General features: G+C 41.4%; 1 protein-coding gene across 3 annotated transcripts in view; it reads right to left on the bottom strand.

Moving 5' to 3' along the window:
• Positions 1 to 14056, bottom strand: part of TES (testin LIM domain protein) — a 48202-nt gene that overhangs the window by 14353 nt on the left and 19793 nt on the right. For all 3 annotated transcript variants that reach the window (XM_044996914.1, XM_044996923.1, XM_044996905.1), the window contains exon 2: positions 9441 to 9526. In XM_044996914.1, coding sequence (XP_044852849.1) covers positions 9441 to 9526 — 86 coding nt within the window. The remainder of the gene's footprint in view (positions 1 to 9440; positions 9527 to 14056) is intronic.

Raw genomic sequence — 14056 nt, forward strand, 5'->3', positions numbered from 1 at the left:
TGCACACACAGCAGAATACTTACAAGAAGTAGCAGTAAAAGCTATAGCAAACTGCGAAAAAAACTCAAATGTTTAGTGCGCAGCTTGGTCACAGACAAAGCTGCAAATGTATCCAAGATGAGAAGAAATTTAGAAGAGAGTGAAGAGAGTCCCAAGCTAATAACATACGTTTGCACCTAGCCAAAGACTTCAGTGCTCCAGAAATACAGTAACTCCTTGCTTAACATTGTAGCTATGTTCCTGAAAAATATATATATTCATTCCCTGAGCCCTCAAGGGTTAACACATTGTTGTAGAGTGTGAGGCTACATTAACAAGGCAGCATGAATGGAGGGAGGGGAGACAGCATGGCAGAGAGAGACAGAGACACACACCGTGTGAGAGAGAGAGAGAGAGAGAGGGAGGGAGGGAGACTCGCACTGCCCCTTTAAGTACGCTGACCCCACTCTAAGTACATTGCCTTTTTGAGTAGACCAGAAGGTTGAGATAGCAGCTGCTGCCAGCAGGGCTCCCTCCATCCGGAGCCCTGTCATGTCCCACCCCCTGCTCTTTGGAGATGAGGGTACAGGAGTGGTGTGCAAGAGTGGGGGGAGCAGGACACCCTGACATTAGCACCCCTCTTCCCCCGCCTCTTGCACAGCAAGCAGGAAGCTCCCAAGAGCAGCTCCAAGGAGCAGTACATGGCAGCGTGGGGGAGGGACAGCTGAACTGCCCGGCAATTGATAGCTTGCTGGGCGGCTGCTGCACAGGGAACTTAGGGGAATGGGGAGCTGATGGGGGGCTGCTTGTTCACCCTGGTTCCAAGCCCCCACTAGCTAGCTCCAATGGGCTGCTCTTTCTGGAAGCAGTGGACAGAGCAGGAAGCTGCCAAACAATGTTATAAAGGAGCACTGCACAACTTTAAACGAGCATGTTCTCTAATTGATCAGCAATGTAACAACAAAATAACGTCAACTGGGACGACTAAGTGAGGAGTTGCTGTAAAGGCTAATATTGTTGAAATTGCAAAATACTTCCGTAACAACCACTTTGCAACAGCTACTCTGAAAAAAGTGGGAGGAATCAAGCTAACTCTCCCACAAGACATGCGATGGAACTCAGTAGTGGACTGTTTTGAGCCATATATCAAGAACAGGCCTAGTCTGATGACAGTTTGTGAACAAAATCATGAAAAAAAATAGATGGCACTGTCACAGCCAAAGTTCTCAACATTGGGCTTAAGAGAAATACTGAACACATGCTGAGTACCCTGGAGCTTATTTCTGTAGCTTTGAACAAAATGCAGGGAAATAGCGATTTTATTGCTGATGCTGCTGACATTTGGAAAGAACTGAATGAGATCTTATAAAGAAATAGGCACAGAATTAAATTACAAGCATTAAAAAACGAATGGGACAAGCACTATCTCCAGCTCATTTTCTTGCAAATATTCTCAATACTTGGTACCAGGGTCAAACCTTAACTACTGAAGAGGAGTTGGCTATGACATGGACATCCAGCAATCATCCCTCCATAATGCCAACTATAATACACTTCAGAGCTAAGAGTGAAGCATTCAAGAAATATAATGTTTGCTGATTATGTTTTAAAGAAAAAAAGTCACACCACTGAACTGGCGGAAGTCACTTAAGGACTTGGATTCAGAGACTGTTGAAGTGATAATCTCACTTTTAACAGCAGTAGCGTCTTCTGCTATTGCAGAAAGAATAATTTTCTTTCTCTGGACTAATTCATTCCAAATTGAGAAATTGTTTGGGACCTGAAAAAGCAGGGAAGCTTGTTTTTCTTTTCTAAATACAAACAGGAAAATGAAGTTGAAGATGACTGAGTTAGCTGCAGAAGCCAATATCTTAAGTTTCTCATGTTGACTTGGTTGACATAGTCACTTTGAAATATTAAAGAAAAAAAATTCAACTATTTTAGTTAAAAACAAAAACAAACCTGATATTAAAAACTTTAATGTTTAACTAAATTCAAAAATTCATATGCTTGTTTTGTTAAAATATTATAAGTTTGCTGTTGAAGAAAGAAATCCAGAATACACAATATTGTTGTTTTAGATAAACAAAACAATTTAAATGTCTGTCTGGTGATATTCTCCCCCTAATACAGTATGGCAAGAAAATCCTCCAAATATTAATCATTAACCTGTTGAAGTGGAAATATTTATGAAGTCATTGGGAGGTGAACTATCTGCTCAAATTACCTTTGGTAAGTGAAATAAGCAAACATTAATTCATTTTCTGATATAGCTGTAAAATGAATCTGAAAAGATTTCAAAATAAATCATGTAAAATGTATAGTGTGTACCTTCTAAAAATGAAACCTACATCTATCTCTGAGTTGCGAAGAATATGTATTAAGGTTATAACAACCAACAAGAATGCACATTTAGGTAGAAATCCATAATTAAAATAGAGTCTTCCTTACCAGTGATTTAAATCATGATTTAAAAATCAATATGATTAAAATCAAATCCACCCTATTGCAGAGCCATTGGCCATTATTTCTGAAAACTCGTGGTGAGTGGGGGAGGTCCTGGATGACTGGAAAAAGGCAAATACAGTGCCCATCTTTTAAAAAAAAGGGAAGAAGGAGAATCCGGGGAACTATAGACCAGTCAGCCTCACTTCAGTCCCTGGAAAAATCACGGCGCAGGTCCTCAAGGAATCCATTTTCAAGCATTTGGAGGAGAGGAAGGTGATCAGGAACAGTGACAATGGGTTCACCAAGAGCGAGTCATGCCTGACTAACCTGATTGCCTTCTATGATGAGATAACTGGCTCTGTGTATATGGGGAAAGCAGTGGATGTGATATACCTTGGCTTTAGGAAAGCTTTTCACATGGTCTCCCACAGTATTCTTGCCAGCGAGTTAAAGAAGTATGGATTAGATGAAAAGACTATAAGGTGGATAGAAAGCTGGCTAGATCGTCAGGCTCAACGGGTAGTGACAATGGCTCGATTTTTTGTTGGCAGCTGGTATCAAGCAGAGTGTCCCAGGGGTTGGTCCAGGGGCCGGTTTTGTTCAACATCTTCATTAATGATCTGGATGATAGGATGGATTGCACCCTTAGCAAGTTCGTGGATGACGCTAAGCTTGGGGGAGAGGTAGATATGCTGGAGGGCAGGGATAGGGTCCAGAGTGACCTAGACAAATTGGAGGATTGGGCCAAAAAAAAAATCTCATGAGGTTCAAGAAGGACAAGTGCAGAGTCCTGCACTTAGGACAAAAGAATCCCATGCACCGCTACAAGCTGGGGCCCGACTAAGTGTCAGTTCTGCAGAAGAAAACCTGGGGATTACAGTGGACAAGAAGCTGGATATGAGTCAACAGTCTGCCCTCGTTGCCAAGAAGGCTAATGGCATATTGGGCTGCATTAGTGGGAGCACTGCCAGGAGATCAAGGGAAGTGATTATTCCCCTCTATTCGACACTGGTGAGGCCACACTTGGAGCACTGTGTTCAGTTTTGGGCCCCCCACTACAGAAAGGGTGTGGACAAACTGGAAAGAGTCCAGCGGAGGGCAACAAAAATGGGGGGTGAGACACATGACTTATGAGGAGAGGCTGAGGGAACTGGGCTTATTTAGTCCGCAGAAGAGAAGAATGAGGGGGGATTTGATAGCCGCCTTCAACTACCTGAAGGGGAGTTGCAAAGAGGATGGAGCTAGGCTGTTCTCAGTGGTGGCAGATGACAGAACAAGGCACAATGGTCTCAAGTTGCAGTGGGGGAGGCCTAGGTTGGATATTAGGAAAAATTATTTCAGTAGGAGGGTGGTGAAGCACTGGAGTGGGTTACCTAGGGAGGTGGTGCTTGACAAAGCCCTGGCTGGGATGATTTAGTTGGGGTTGGTCCTGCTTTGAGCAGGGGGTTAGACTAAATGACCTCCTGAGATCTCTTCCAACCCTATGATTCTAATCCTTGAGCTGGCAGTAGCACTTACAGTGTGTATGTTTGGGAGTGGAGGCATGAGGAATGGAAATCAGCTTCTTTCTTGTACTTCCCACCAGATCTACATGTTGCGGAAAGTGTTTTCCCCTCCCTTCTATTCTCAGGGGATAGAGGATGGGTTTATTAGCTCAAAACAAAGTTAAAAGTTCATGAAGGACAGGTTCAGTGCCTCTGCCAGCACCTTCCCCCTGCCTGGATGTGTGTGTTAGGATAAGGTGGAGGGGAAGGGGGGGATTGAAGAAGTTGAAACAGCCAACCTTTTAATACAACTCTGGGCCACATCCTGGTCTTTACCACATCCACTTTGTGCTGGCTCCTGGCACAGAGCAAACATGAAGCTGGCAGATTCAGCTGCCCAAGAAGAGTACCATAGCATGCCCTCTCCTTCCCCTCACTAGCATAGGGTTGGTTTAACAACCCTAAATCTCAGGGTCCTGGCCCTCAGTATAAAGGGAATACAGGTACTCCAAACCTCTTCCCCCTATAGGCATAGAATTTTTGGGGGGGGGGGGGGTAGCAAAATCCTTTTCATAAAGGAGGGAAACAATATGGCATTATGTTGGGGAAACACCACAAACAGGATTCATAACACAAACCATGAGAAAAAGACCCATCCCCAAGTAAGTTTGGCAGTATCCTTTTCCCCTTAGGGTCTTAAATCCAGCAACACAAAAAAATCACCCAAAGTCCCAAAAGTCCAACACCCCAAAAGTCTCTTGAGTCCAGCAACCCATGAGTAAACTTGAGTGCAAGGTTAGACTGTAAACAAGGGTGTGACAGGCTGTGTGCTAGAGATAGTGTTTTCAGGCTAGTTGAGATAAATGTGAACACCCTGAACAGATAAGCTTGAATTGTAGATAAGGCGAGGACATAAGCAATTATCACACAATCTGCCCAGTGTCCAAACCAGTTAGATTCAAGAATAGATGTTCTGAGCTAGGAAAAATCTATCTAAATGGTGCAGTGTGACAGGTGATTTGGTATTATGGTATCACCTTGTATGCAAACCCCATGTCTGGGCCCGGCCAATGTGAGCACAGAGCTGTTACATGCCTAATTAAAGTAACCTGAGTGACTAACAGAGTTTTTGGATCCCAGAAAACAAGATGAAATGTTCTCCTAGAACTGGATGAGGTGTTCTGGGTAAGCCGAGTGGAAAAGGTCTCGAAGGAAATCCTAAAGTTCCCCTTCTACTGGTATAGCCCGTTGGAGTCAGTGCAATTTAAAACATCCTCAGGGCAGCTGCAAGATGTGCCTAAGGATCTGCCTTTTGGCCCCAGAATGAGAGAAGATATGGTGGTTTAAGCCACATTTCATATTTCCCACCCTAGGCTGTACCAGGTGCTGAAGGGTTAGATGACCTGGAGGAAACTACTAGTCCCAAATAGCCTTTTTGCGAACTTGACAGGCTATTAGCATCTTTTGGTATTCACAGGGCATTGTGAATTCTCAGACTGCATTTCAAAAGGCAAGTCAGAACATTCCCCGCTGCTTGTAATAGGTTATGTTGCATGACTCCAGTCTAACACTCCCATCTAGTGGGAAAGTATGTAATCATACTGTAAGGGCTAGTCTACACTGGCAAGCCGCAGCAACGCCTTAACGTGGCTTGTGTGGTCGTGGCAGAGCACTGGGAGAGCGGGATCCCTAAAACATAAAATAGACAAACCTGCAGACCCCCAACCAGAGCAACACGTGGGGGTGGGGCACGTGGGGCCACATGCCCTCCTCCCCCCGATTTCTGCCTTCCATTTGGCCCTGCTCCCTGAAGTGCTGATGTAGCAGGACAGAGCAGTGCTGTGTCTCCTTGGCTAGTTGCTGCCTGCTTGTGGAGTCAATGGCTGTGAGGCAACCCCTTCTGACAGCAGGGAAAGATCTTTCTACTGCAGTCATTTTGAAAATTTTGGTTGCACCCCTCCCCAACCCAGACAGGCTTGGTGGCCTGCTAGGGTGAGTTGGGGGTGGAGATGGCGCTTCCTCCCCAAGTCCCACCACCCGAGGCTGGAGCCCGAGTCCTGGCAGACCTCATGCCCCACATCCCTGTGGTTGAGAAGCAGTGCTGTAGAAGAGAATGCCCGTCAGTGTATAAAGTTTTTTCCCCCCTTGCAGGGACTTTTTCCAAGTTTATAGAAGTCTGCATTTCAACACAATTTCCTTGTCTTCCAGGAGTGGCAAAACCCTGCAGGAATGAGTCTAGCATCAATTCACACCGTACTTTAATTTGAACAGTAGATTCCATGCTGCCTTACTTTAACAGTTTTTAAGTCTTTATTTTAACTAGGGTTTTTAATAGTTATCTCTTAAAAAGAAAAACCCTGATGGTGATAGTGGTTCAGAAATGCCAAAACAAAAACAAAAAACCAACACAATTAGCCTGGTAACGCTAAACTGTTCAGAGAAAAATAAGTGTTGTGGACAATTTTGAAGTCTTACGACTACAGTATTAATACCCCACTGAGAAGTGGGTGCATCCCTGCCACAAAGAGTATTGTTGTAGACTATTTGCAGGCACCACTACATTGACTTATACTTAGTTATTATAACCTTGAAGCCTAGACAGATGTTTTTTAAAAAAGCTTAGACTTTTAAATAGTTCTGTAGCAATTCAAAAATAACCTGTAGTTACATGGCTTCACAATCATACCATACAGGAGGCCCTATTTATGACACAGATCCTTTCACCTCTGTCTCCCAAGCCATCCTGTGCTCTGGATAGAAAGAGGCTTATAGTTTCCAAACCTGGTCTGTTCCACACAAGGGAAATGGCCTGCCACCAGCTAGCCATACAACTCTCAGTCTTGTTCTCCAGAAAGCCTATGGGGTTTTTCACACAAACATAAGGAGAATCCCCAGCAGCTCTTTGAAGCGTGTTATATTGTTTTTAGGCCTGACACTACAGCAGGGGTTTCCAAACTATGGTCGTACCATCAGCAGTTGGGGTGGCTGCAATCCCTAGTACGTGGATGATACCATTTTGCTCGTCACAACGTGATCTCTTATGTATGGTGCACGCAAGATCATGATAATGGAGGATACCATTTTGCTCTACAAAATGGCATCCTCCACACAGCGTGACCTTGCAAGTACCACACATACAAGGTCACGTTGTGCAGAAGATGCCATTTTGTAGAGCAATATGGCATCCTCCATGTGGCATGACCTCACAGTATTGGGCATCCAAGGTCATGCTATGTGGAGGATGCCATTATGCTCTTCAAAAATGGCATCCTCCACGCTGTCTGGGGTCCTGGGAAGAATTCATTAAAATGGGGTCTCACAGCAAAAAGTTTGGGAACCCTTGCACAAGAAACCAAGGGAAGCCAATTAAAACTGAAACACTGCAGAGCAGATTCAATTCCATCCAGTAGAGGGTAGTGCTACACTGGTATCATGCCGAATGTATTCAGACAGTAGAGCAGACAGAGGTTAAAAACATCCAAGCAGAATAAAACAGAGTGGTTGGGTTTAGAGATCTCGTTTAAGCCTCCCAACCTTAACAGCAACTCAGACTGCAATCCTCACCACTCCTGTTGCCCACAGTTTCTTGTCTCAGTGAAAAGATAACTAGTAGATTCAAGGTTAACATAAATGAAAAGCTGACCGGGTTAAGGTTTTGTCCATTTGTGATTACATCCTGTTTAAAATATGAGCATTTTTATTTCAAACTAGTATGATCAACTGAATGGAGTGCGTTTCCTCCTCCTGACTGATGAGCTGCTGCAACACTTACTCAGACTTCTGCATTTCCTTTAGCAGCAAAACTCGGACTTTTTTTTTCCCCTTCAGTACCCATTTATACAACATGATTCACTTTACAGACTACTTGCTTCACTTTTAAGGCCATTCAAGAGAGGAAGGATGGGTTAGTAGTTAGGGGCAATACATTGAAATAGTTATGCAGGTATCAAGTATCAGAGGGGTAGCCGTGTTAGTCTGGTTCTGTAGAAGCAGCAAAGAATCCTGTGGCACCTTATAGACTAACAGACGTTTTGCAGCATGAGCTTTCGTGGGTGAATACTTGCATCTGAAGAAGTGGGTATTCACCCACAAAAGCTCATGCTGCAAAACGTCTGTTAGTCTATAAGGTGCCACAGGATTCTTTGCTGCTTATGCAGGTAAAAGCCCTAGTTTGGATCCAGAAACCAGCAGACTGAGTTTAATCTCTGCTGCAGCAGAATGTCTAAACAGAGAGTGAATGTGTCCTAGACCTTGTCTACCCTGGAGACCCACCTAGTGATATAGTTATATAGTATAAAAGCTATGCTAGCATAAGCACTTATTTCAGTTCAAGAAGTAGACTAAACTATATTGATGCAAGACCGGTATTCTGCATCCAAACTAGGGCTTTAACCAGTGTAACTATTTCAGTTAAGAAAAATCCACATTCCTAACTGACAATGTTATACTAGTAAAATTTAAGTGTTGTCAGGCTTTAGTAGAACCCAGACTCTGGTTTCTGGGCGCAGGTGGTGGAAATGACAATATGGGAGAAGTGGAAGTTTTTTTGCTGAGCAGGAGAACTACAGAATACTAATGCTATACAAAGCCTCGTAAAGCACCAACGAGCCACTATCTGTTTATTACACAGAAGATAAAGGCAATAGCCAAATCTTGGATTCAGGAACAGCATACCATCAAAGTTCAAGCAATATTTCAAATAAATTACTTGAACATGGCAAAAGTTAAGTTAGCAATTGTATAATACTCCACAAACATTAACTCAATTTCAACGTAAATTAAAATCATTTTAACTACAGCTGATCTCAGACAAATGCTTATGTATTTTGCTGGAAGCAGGGGAACACCACATTTTGTTATCAAAACAAAGTTTGTTTGTTTTTCCATTTCTCTCATTGTATAAGATAGAGGAATGGAGTTCCTATTTATGGCTTTGATTCAGCAGGATTCTTAAGCATGAACCTAACTTTTAAACACAAAAGTAATCCCATAGTCCCCGTTGAAGACCACTCACATGCCTGAAGCTAGGCACTAGAGCGGAGTGAATTCTTTCAGACAAAATTCCTTTCTTCCGTAGTTCAAAAATTCAGGTCAAGCAAAACATTTCATGAGTTTGTGCTGAATTTACCAAAAATTGTTCCAACTGCCTCCTGAAACATTTTAGACATTTTTTAAAAAAAGTTTTGATTTTTCCATTCAAAAAGGCTTTCATTTCAAAATTTACTTCAAATTTTTTTATAAAGCTTAAAAAAAAACAGCCCACAATTATTTGGTTTTAAAGAATAGCCAGCAAGAAAAATAAAAATAAAAAGCTATTATTTGTACAGCTCTACAAGGCGCAGCTCAGGTACCTGCCAAATTGTGGCCCTCATCCAGTAAACATTTGAGCATATGCTTTAACAATAAAGCATTTGAGCAGTTGCATTGAAGACAACAGCATTACTGTACTTATACCCCAGAAGTTAAGTATGTGCATGAGCGTTTGTAGGATTAAGCCTTATATTTTATCCAAGTCACACTTGTACTCACCTCCAGAAGTGTAGTTCAAATCCTTCACATTTATCCTTGCATTTTAAGCATGGGGCACCAAATCCTTGTTCATGACCTAAGCCCATCTGTTTAAAAATAAAGTGAAAGCTTTTATGAAACTTAAAATTGTTTTTTAAAAGAGAGATTATATTTTGTATCTCAGTTTCCATTATTTTTCCCTTATATTTTATGATCAAAATCTTAAGTGTCAAAGAAAAGAAGTTTGAATAGTCAAATGACAACTTATGGAGGATGACATTTTAGTCATTGAACCAAGAACAGAGCCATAAAGGCTATTCCATCTAGTTTTGAAAGGTAAATACAGAAAACATTTAAACTGTACATATGTTCAAATGAAGGATATAAACTACAGTCAAGAACTCCCTCAAGACATTTATATGCGTTAACTTCAGTCAGAGGTCAGGAATAAAAGAATACAAACATCATGAGGATAATGCAGGATATTGCTTAGATGTTATTAGCCACTGAATAGCTGAAAGTGTGGCATATCCCATCCTCAATAGTGTTGTAATCAGTGTAGCATATTCTGTTCTCAGTCATTACCATTGGCCCACCTCTCTCTGACACAACAGAAACAGAATATATATCTAGAGAAGAGCAATGAGAGTAAACGGTAGGAGAATGCTTTCATATATGGAGAGAATAGAAGTGGCTCGTATTTAATTTGGAATGCAGAAGAACAGAAGAGAGTATAATAAGCGGTATGATAAAGGCCAACAATTGAGTGATATTTGCTATTCACATAATACAGCAAAATAGCAGTGAAATTAGAAGGTTGAATAATTTTAACTGCACCTTCATCACCTTGAAGATTCAAGGTGATGGATCCTAGTTTGCACTGTCAGTTACCTCTCACTGGATGTGCTAACCTGAACCGAGCTCAGCAAATGTTTAGAAGATGATGGATTTAGAGACAAGGCTTCTCTCAACCGTATTCTACTCTATTAAATAGAAGTGTGACAATTAACATCAAGCTCACTTGGCTAAAACAGGTCCCAGCAGGGGGCCTTCCAACTGGGGTTCAGGGATAAGACATGCTGATGGGAAACTCACTGATCATTTAATTGGCAAATCCTAGCCCATCTGATGGGGAGGTAAGGTGACTTGCGTAAGTTTAAATGGATTTCACAAGCCAACCTGAGGGCAGGGAGAGGTTTGGAAATACATGGCTTTGGACTACTGAAGTTCTCCAAAAGCAAGAGGATTTAAAAGCCACTTAAAATAAACTGTGAAGAGTTTCATGAATACTTGATAATCTCCCTCCCAATTCTTCTCAGTCCTAACTCAAATTGCCTGCAGAGAATGCAATCTAATGCTAAGCAAGATCACTTTCCCTGTATGCTACAATAGGCAAAATTTATTCTTGCTTTAAAACAGAATGCCAATAAACCTTATTTACCTTCGTATTAGAAGCTTTTAGAGGATATCTAGTATTACTTACTTGCATGTCATTTTTCTTTACATAGTACACTGAAAAAAAGCCTTAATATTGCAGGCAAGAGCAACAGATGTATCTGAAAAAATATGTGAGAAAGATTTTCTTATTGAAGATTGCCCGGTCTGGGAGGAAAAGAATTTAGGATTTAAGAAAAGGTCACTTACATCATCCCTGTTTCCTGCACAGCTCAATGACCCGATAAATGAACAAACCTTTCTTTATAGAGCCATGATTATCTCCATTTTATCTTGACCAGCTAATCATGATTATCTGTGATTAATTTATTTTAGTGCTAGTTTAACATGTCCAACTAAACAGAACCCAACAAGCATGATTGCACAAAACACCACATCGACTATCAGCCATCATAGATGAAAGACACAAAGTCAATGAAGGAAAAACCCAGTTTTAAACAAGGATCAAGAGCAGTGGTGGGCAACCTGTGGCCGGCCAGAGTAATCTGCTGGCGGGCCAGACAGTTGTTTACATGTGCACGGCTGCCTGCAGCTCCCAGTGGCCTCAGTTCACCGTTCCTGGCCAATGGGAGCTGCGGGAAGTGGCAGCCAGCACATCCCTGCGTCCCGCGCTGCTTCCCACAGCTCCCATTGGCCAGGAACTGCGAACCGTGGCCACTGGGAGCTGCGGGTGCCTGTGCAAATGTAAACAAACTGTCTGGCGACCCACCAGCAGATTACCCTGATGGCGTAGGCAGCAGGTTGCCCACCACTGATCAAGAGAGCCATTTAACTTAAACACCCAAAGTCCACCTCATTGCTGGGTGCCTACAATATTTCACAAAACCTCTGCTGCATTCTGCACTTGTTTTATGCAAAATAAGATTATGTTTGACAAAACCTATCAAAGAATAGAATCAGAAGAATGGTTGATAAAGGAAACTGTGTGGATTTAATATGCCAGACTTTTGTAAGGCATTTGATTTAGTACTGCATAACATTCTGAATAAAAATTAGCACTATGCATTATTAATAGAGCATATGTTAAATGGATAACAAAGTGGCTAATGGTTCCCAATTGATGTCTACTTTTTGAGATCCATCTAATCAGGGTGTTTCTAGTAGGGTAACACAATCACTGGGGATACAATCTGCAGATGACACAGATTGGTGGAATGGTAAATAATTATTAGAACAGGGTAGTCATACAAAGCGACCTGGATCGCTTGGCCAGATTGGCCCATTGAAACAGAATATGTTTTTTAAAAACACAGTTATATGAAAGTTAAACATTTAGGAAAAAGGAATGAAGGTCATACCTACACAATGGGGGACTGCATTCTGGAAAGCAGTGACTCTGAAAAGGATTTAGGGGTTATAGTGAACACGCAACACAATAGGAACTCCCAGTGCATGGCTGTGGCAACAAAGGCTAATAAGATCTTTGGATATATAACCTGGGGAGTAGAGAGGAAATTTTATGGATAAATGGATAAAAATATGGAAAGAGTTAGATAGGGACAGCCTAGGGTCCTCATGAACTAGTTACTTTAGAGAATTTGAGTTGTTTGATACTTAACCCCATCTCCATTTCCACCCCCCGGCCAAAAAAAAAAAAAAGAATTCCGACATTTCTGTAAAGAGGTTAAGCCTATAAATTCATATAGATTCACAGGTTCCAAGGCCAGAAGGAACTATTATGATCACCTACTCTTACCTCCTGTATAACACCGGCCATAAAATTTTCTCAAAATAATTCCTAGAGCAGATCCTTTAGAAAACATCCAATCTTGATTTAAAAATTGTCAGTGAGTAGCAAGTTGTTCCAATGGTTAATCGCTCTCAATGTTAAAAACGTGTGCCTTATTTCCAGTCTGAATTGGTCTAGCTACAACTGCCATTCATGTTCAGAAATGCACTAGTCTCTGCCCCACTATATGGTCATACGCAGTGTCTTTGTTGACAGTAGAACTACTCCTTCCACCTCCCAAAATAGTTATTTAGCATCCATAAACAAAATTGTTGCAGAGTTTTGTTCTTCATGTGTACTCTGCACTTGCCAGCATGTGTCAAGTAATATAGTCAAAGAATATTTAGTAGATGCGTCTTTCGCTTCAGCAGTAAGGAGTGACTATATACACAGAACTGCAGTCAATATTCATTAGCTGACTACAACAGACCACATTTGGTGCATTCAAACACTCCCCAAATTGGAAAGTGAAGCTAATGAAATGCATTGCATTTTCTCCATTCCTCTTCTCAAAATGGCATGCTTCTGAACAGCACTTTATGTTGGACCTGTGGCGCCGTTACTCTATGCCAGACTAGCCTGTCAGCATATCCAAAAATATAACGAAGTGGACTGAATATACGCACAAGTAGAGAATGAGAGTTTGAAAAGAGGATGGAATCAATTTCTCCATAAATGGAATTATGGAAGAAACTGGATAGATAGGTCAAATGAAATGCTGCCAGAGGAAGGTTTCTTCACGTCAACTGCTGTTAAAGAAAATGTTTTTTTAAGAAAGCTATCCAAAAAATCTGATATTTCAAACAAGATTGCTGATTTAGGGACAGGTTGAGTATGGAAGATAGTATAAATATAATGAACATCTGCTTCATGCTCCTTTCATGACTCATGGGCACAGTGTTTTAAATGGTTACAGCTAAGCAAGTGCTACCAAAAGTAGAGAAGTAGATAAGGAAGTGTTGAGAAAGTAGATAAAGTAGATAAGGAAGTGTTGTTTACTACTTCTCATAAGCACAAGAACTAGGGGTCACCAAATGAAATTAATAAGCAGCAGGTTTAAAACAAATAAAAGGAAGTATTTCTTCACACAACGCAATGTTCTTAAAAGACTACTCTACTCCATTCCAAGCTGAACCAACTGTCACAGCTGACCATTTATATATTTCAGAACTTTTAGCAAAAGCTTGCTGCTACTCTATAACCCCAGTGGCTGTATGTAAGCATTTAATAGTTTGTTCATATGTGAGATTCAGGGCTGCTATAATATATGTCTACTATTAACCTGGATTATCAGGGATTTATAACTAGACCGCAAATATTTGACTGAGGCTGAAATTTGGCATGAAAGACTTCAGAGTTCCGGACCGCCTTTTTATCAGATATGATTTTAAATCAGGCTAACAGCATTTTTAAGAGATTTTAGCACTTGCAAAAGGGCCACTACACTGGAAAT

This window comes from Mauremys mutica, chromosome 1 (assembly GCF_020497125.1).
Source record: "Mauremys mutica isolate MM-2020 ecotype Southern chromosome 1, ASM2049712v1, whole genome shotgun sequence".
NCBI lineage: Eukaryota > Metazoa > Chordata > Testudines > Geoemydidae > Mauremys > Mauremys mutica.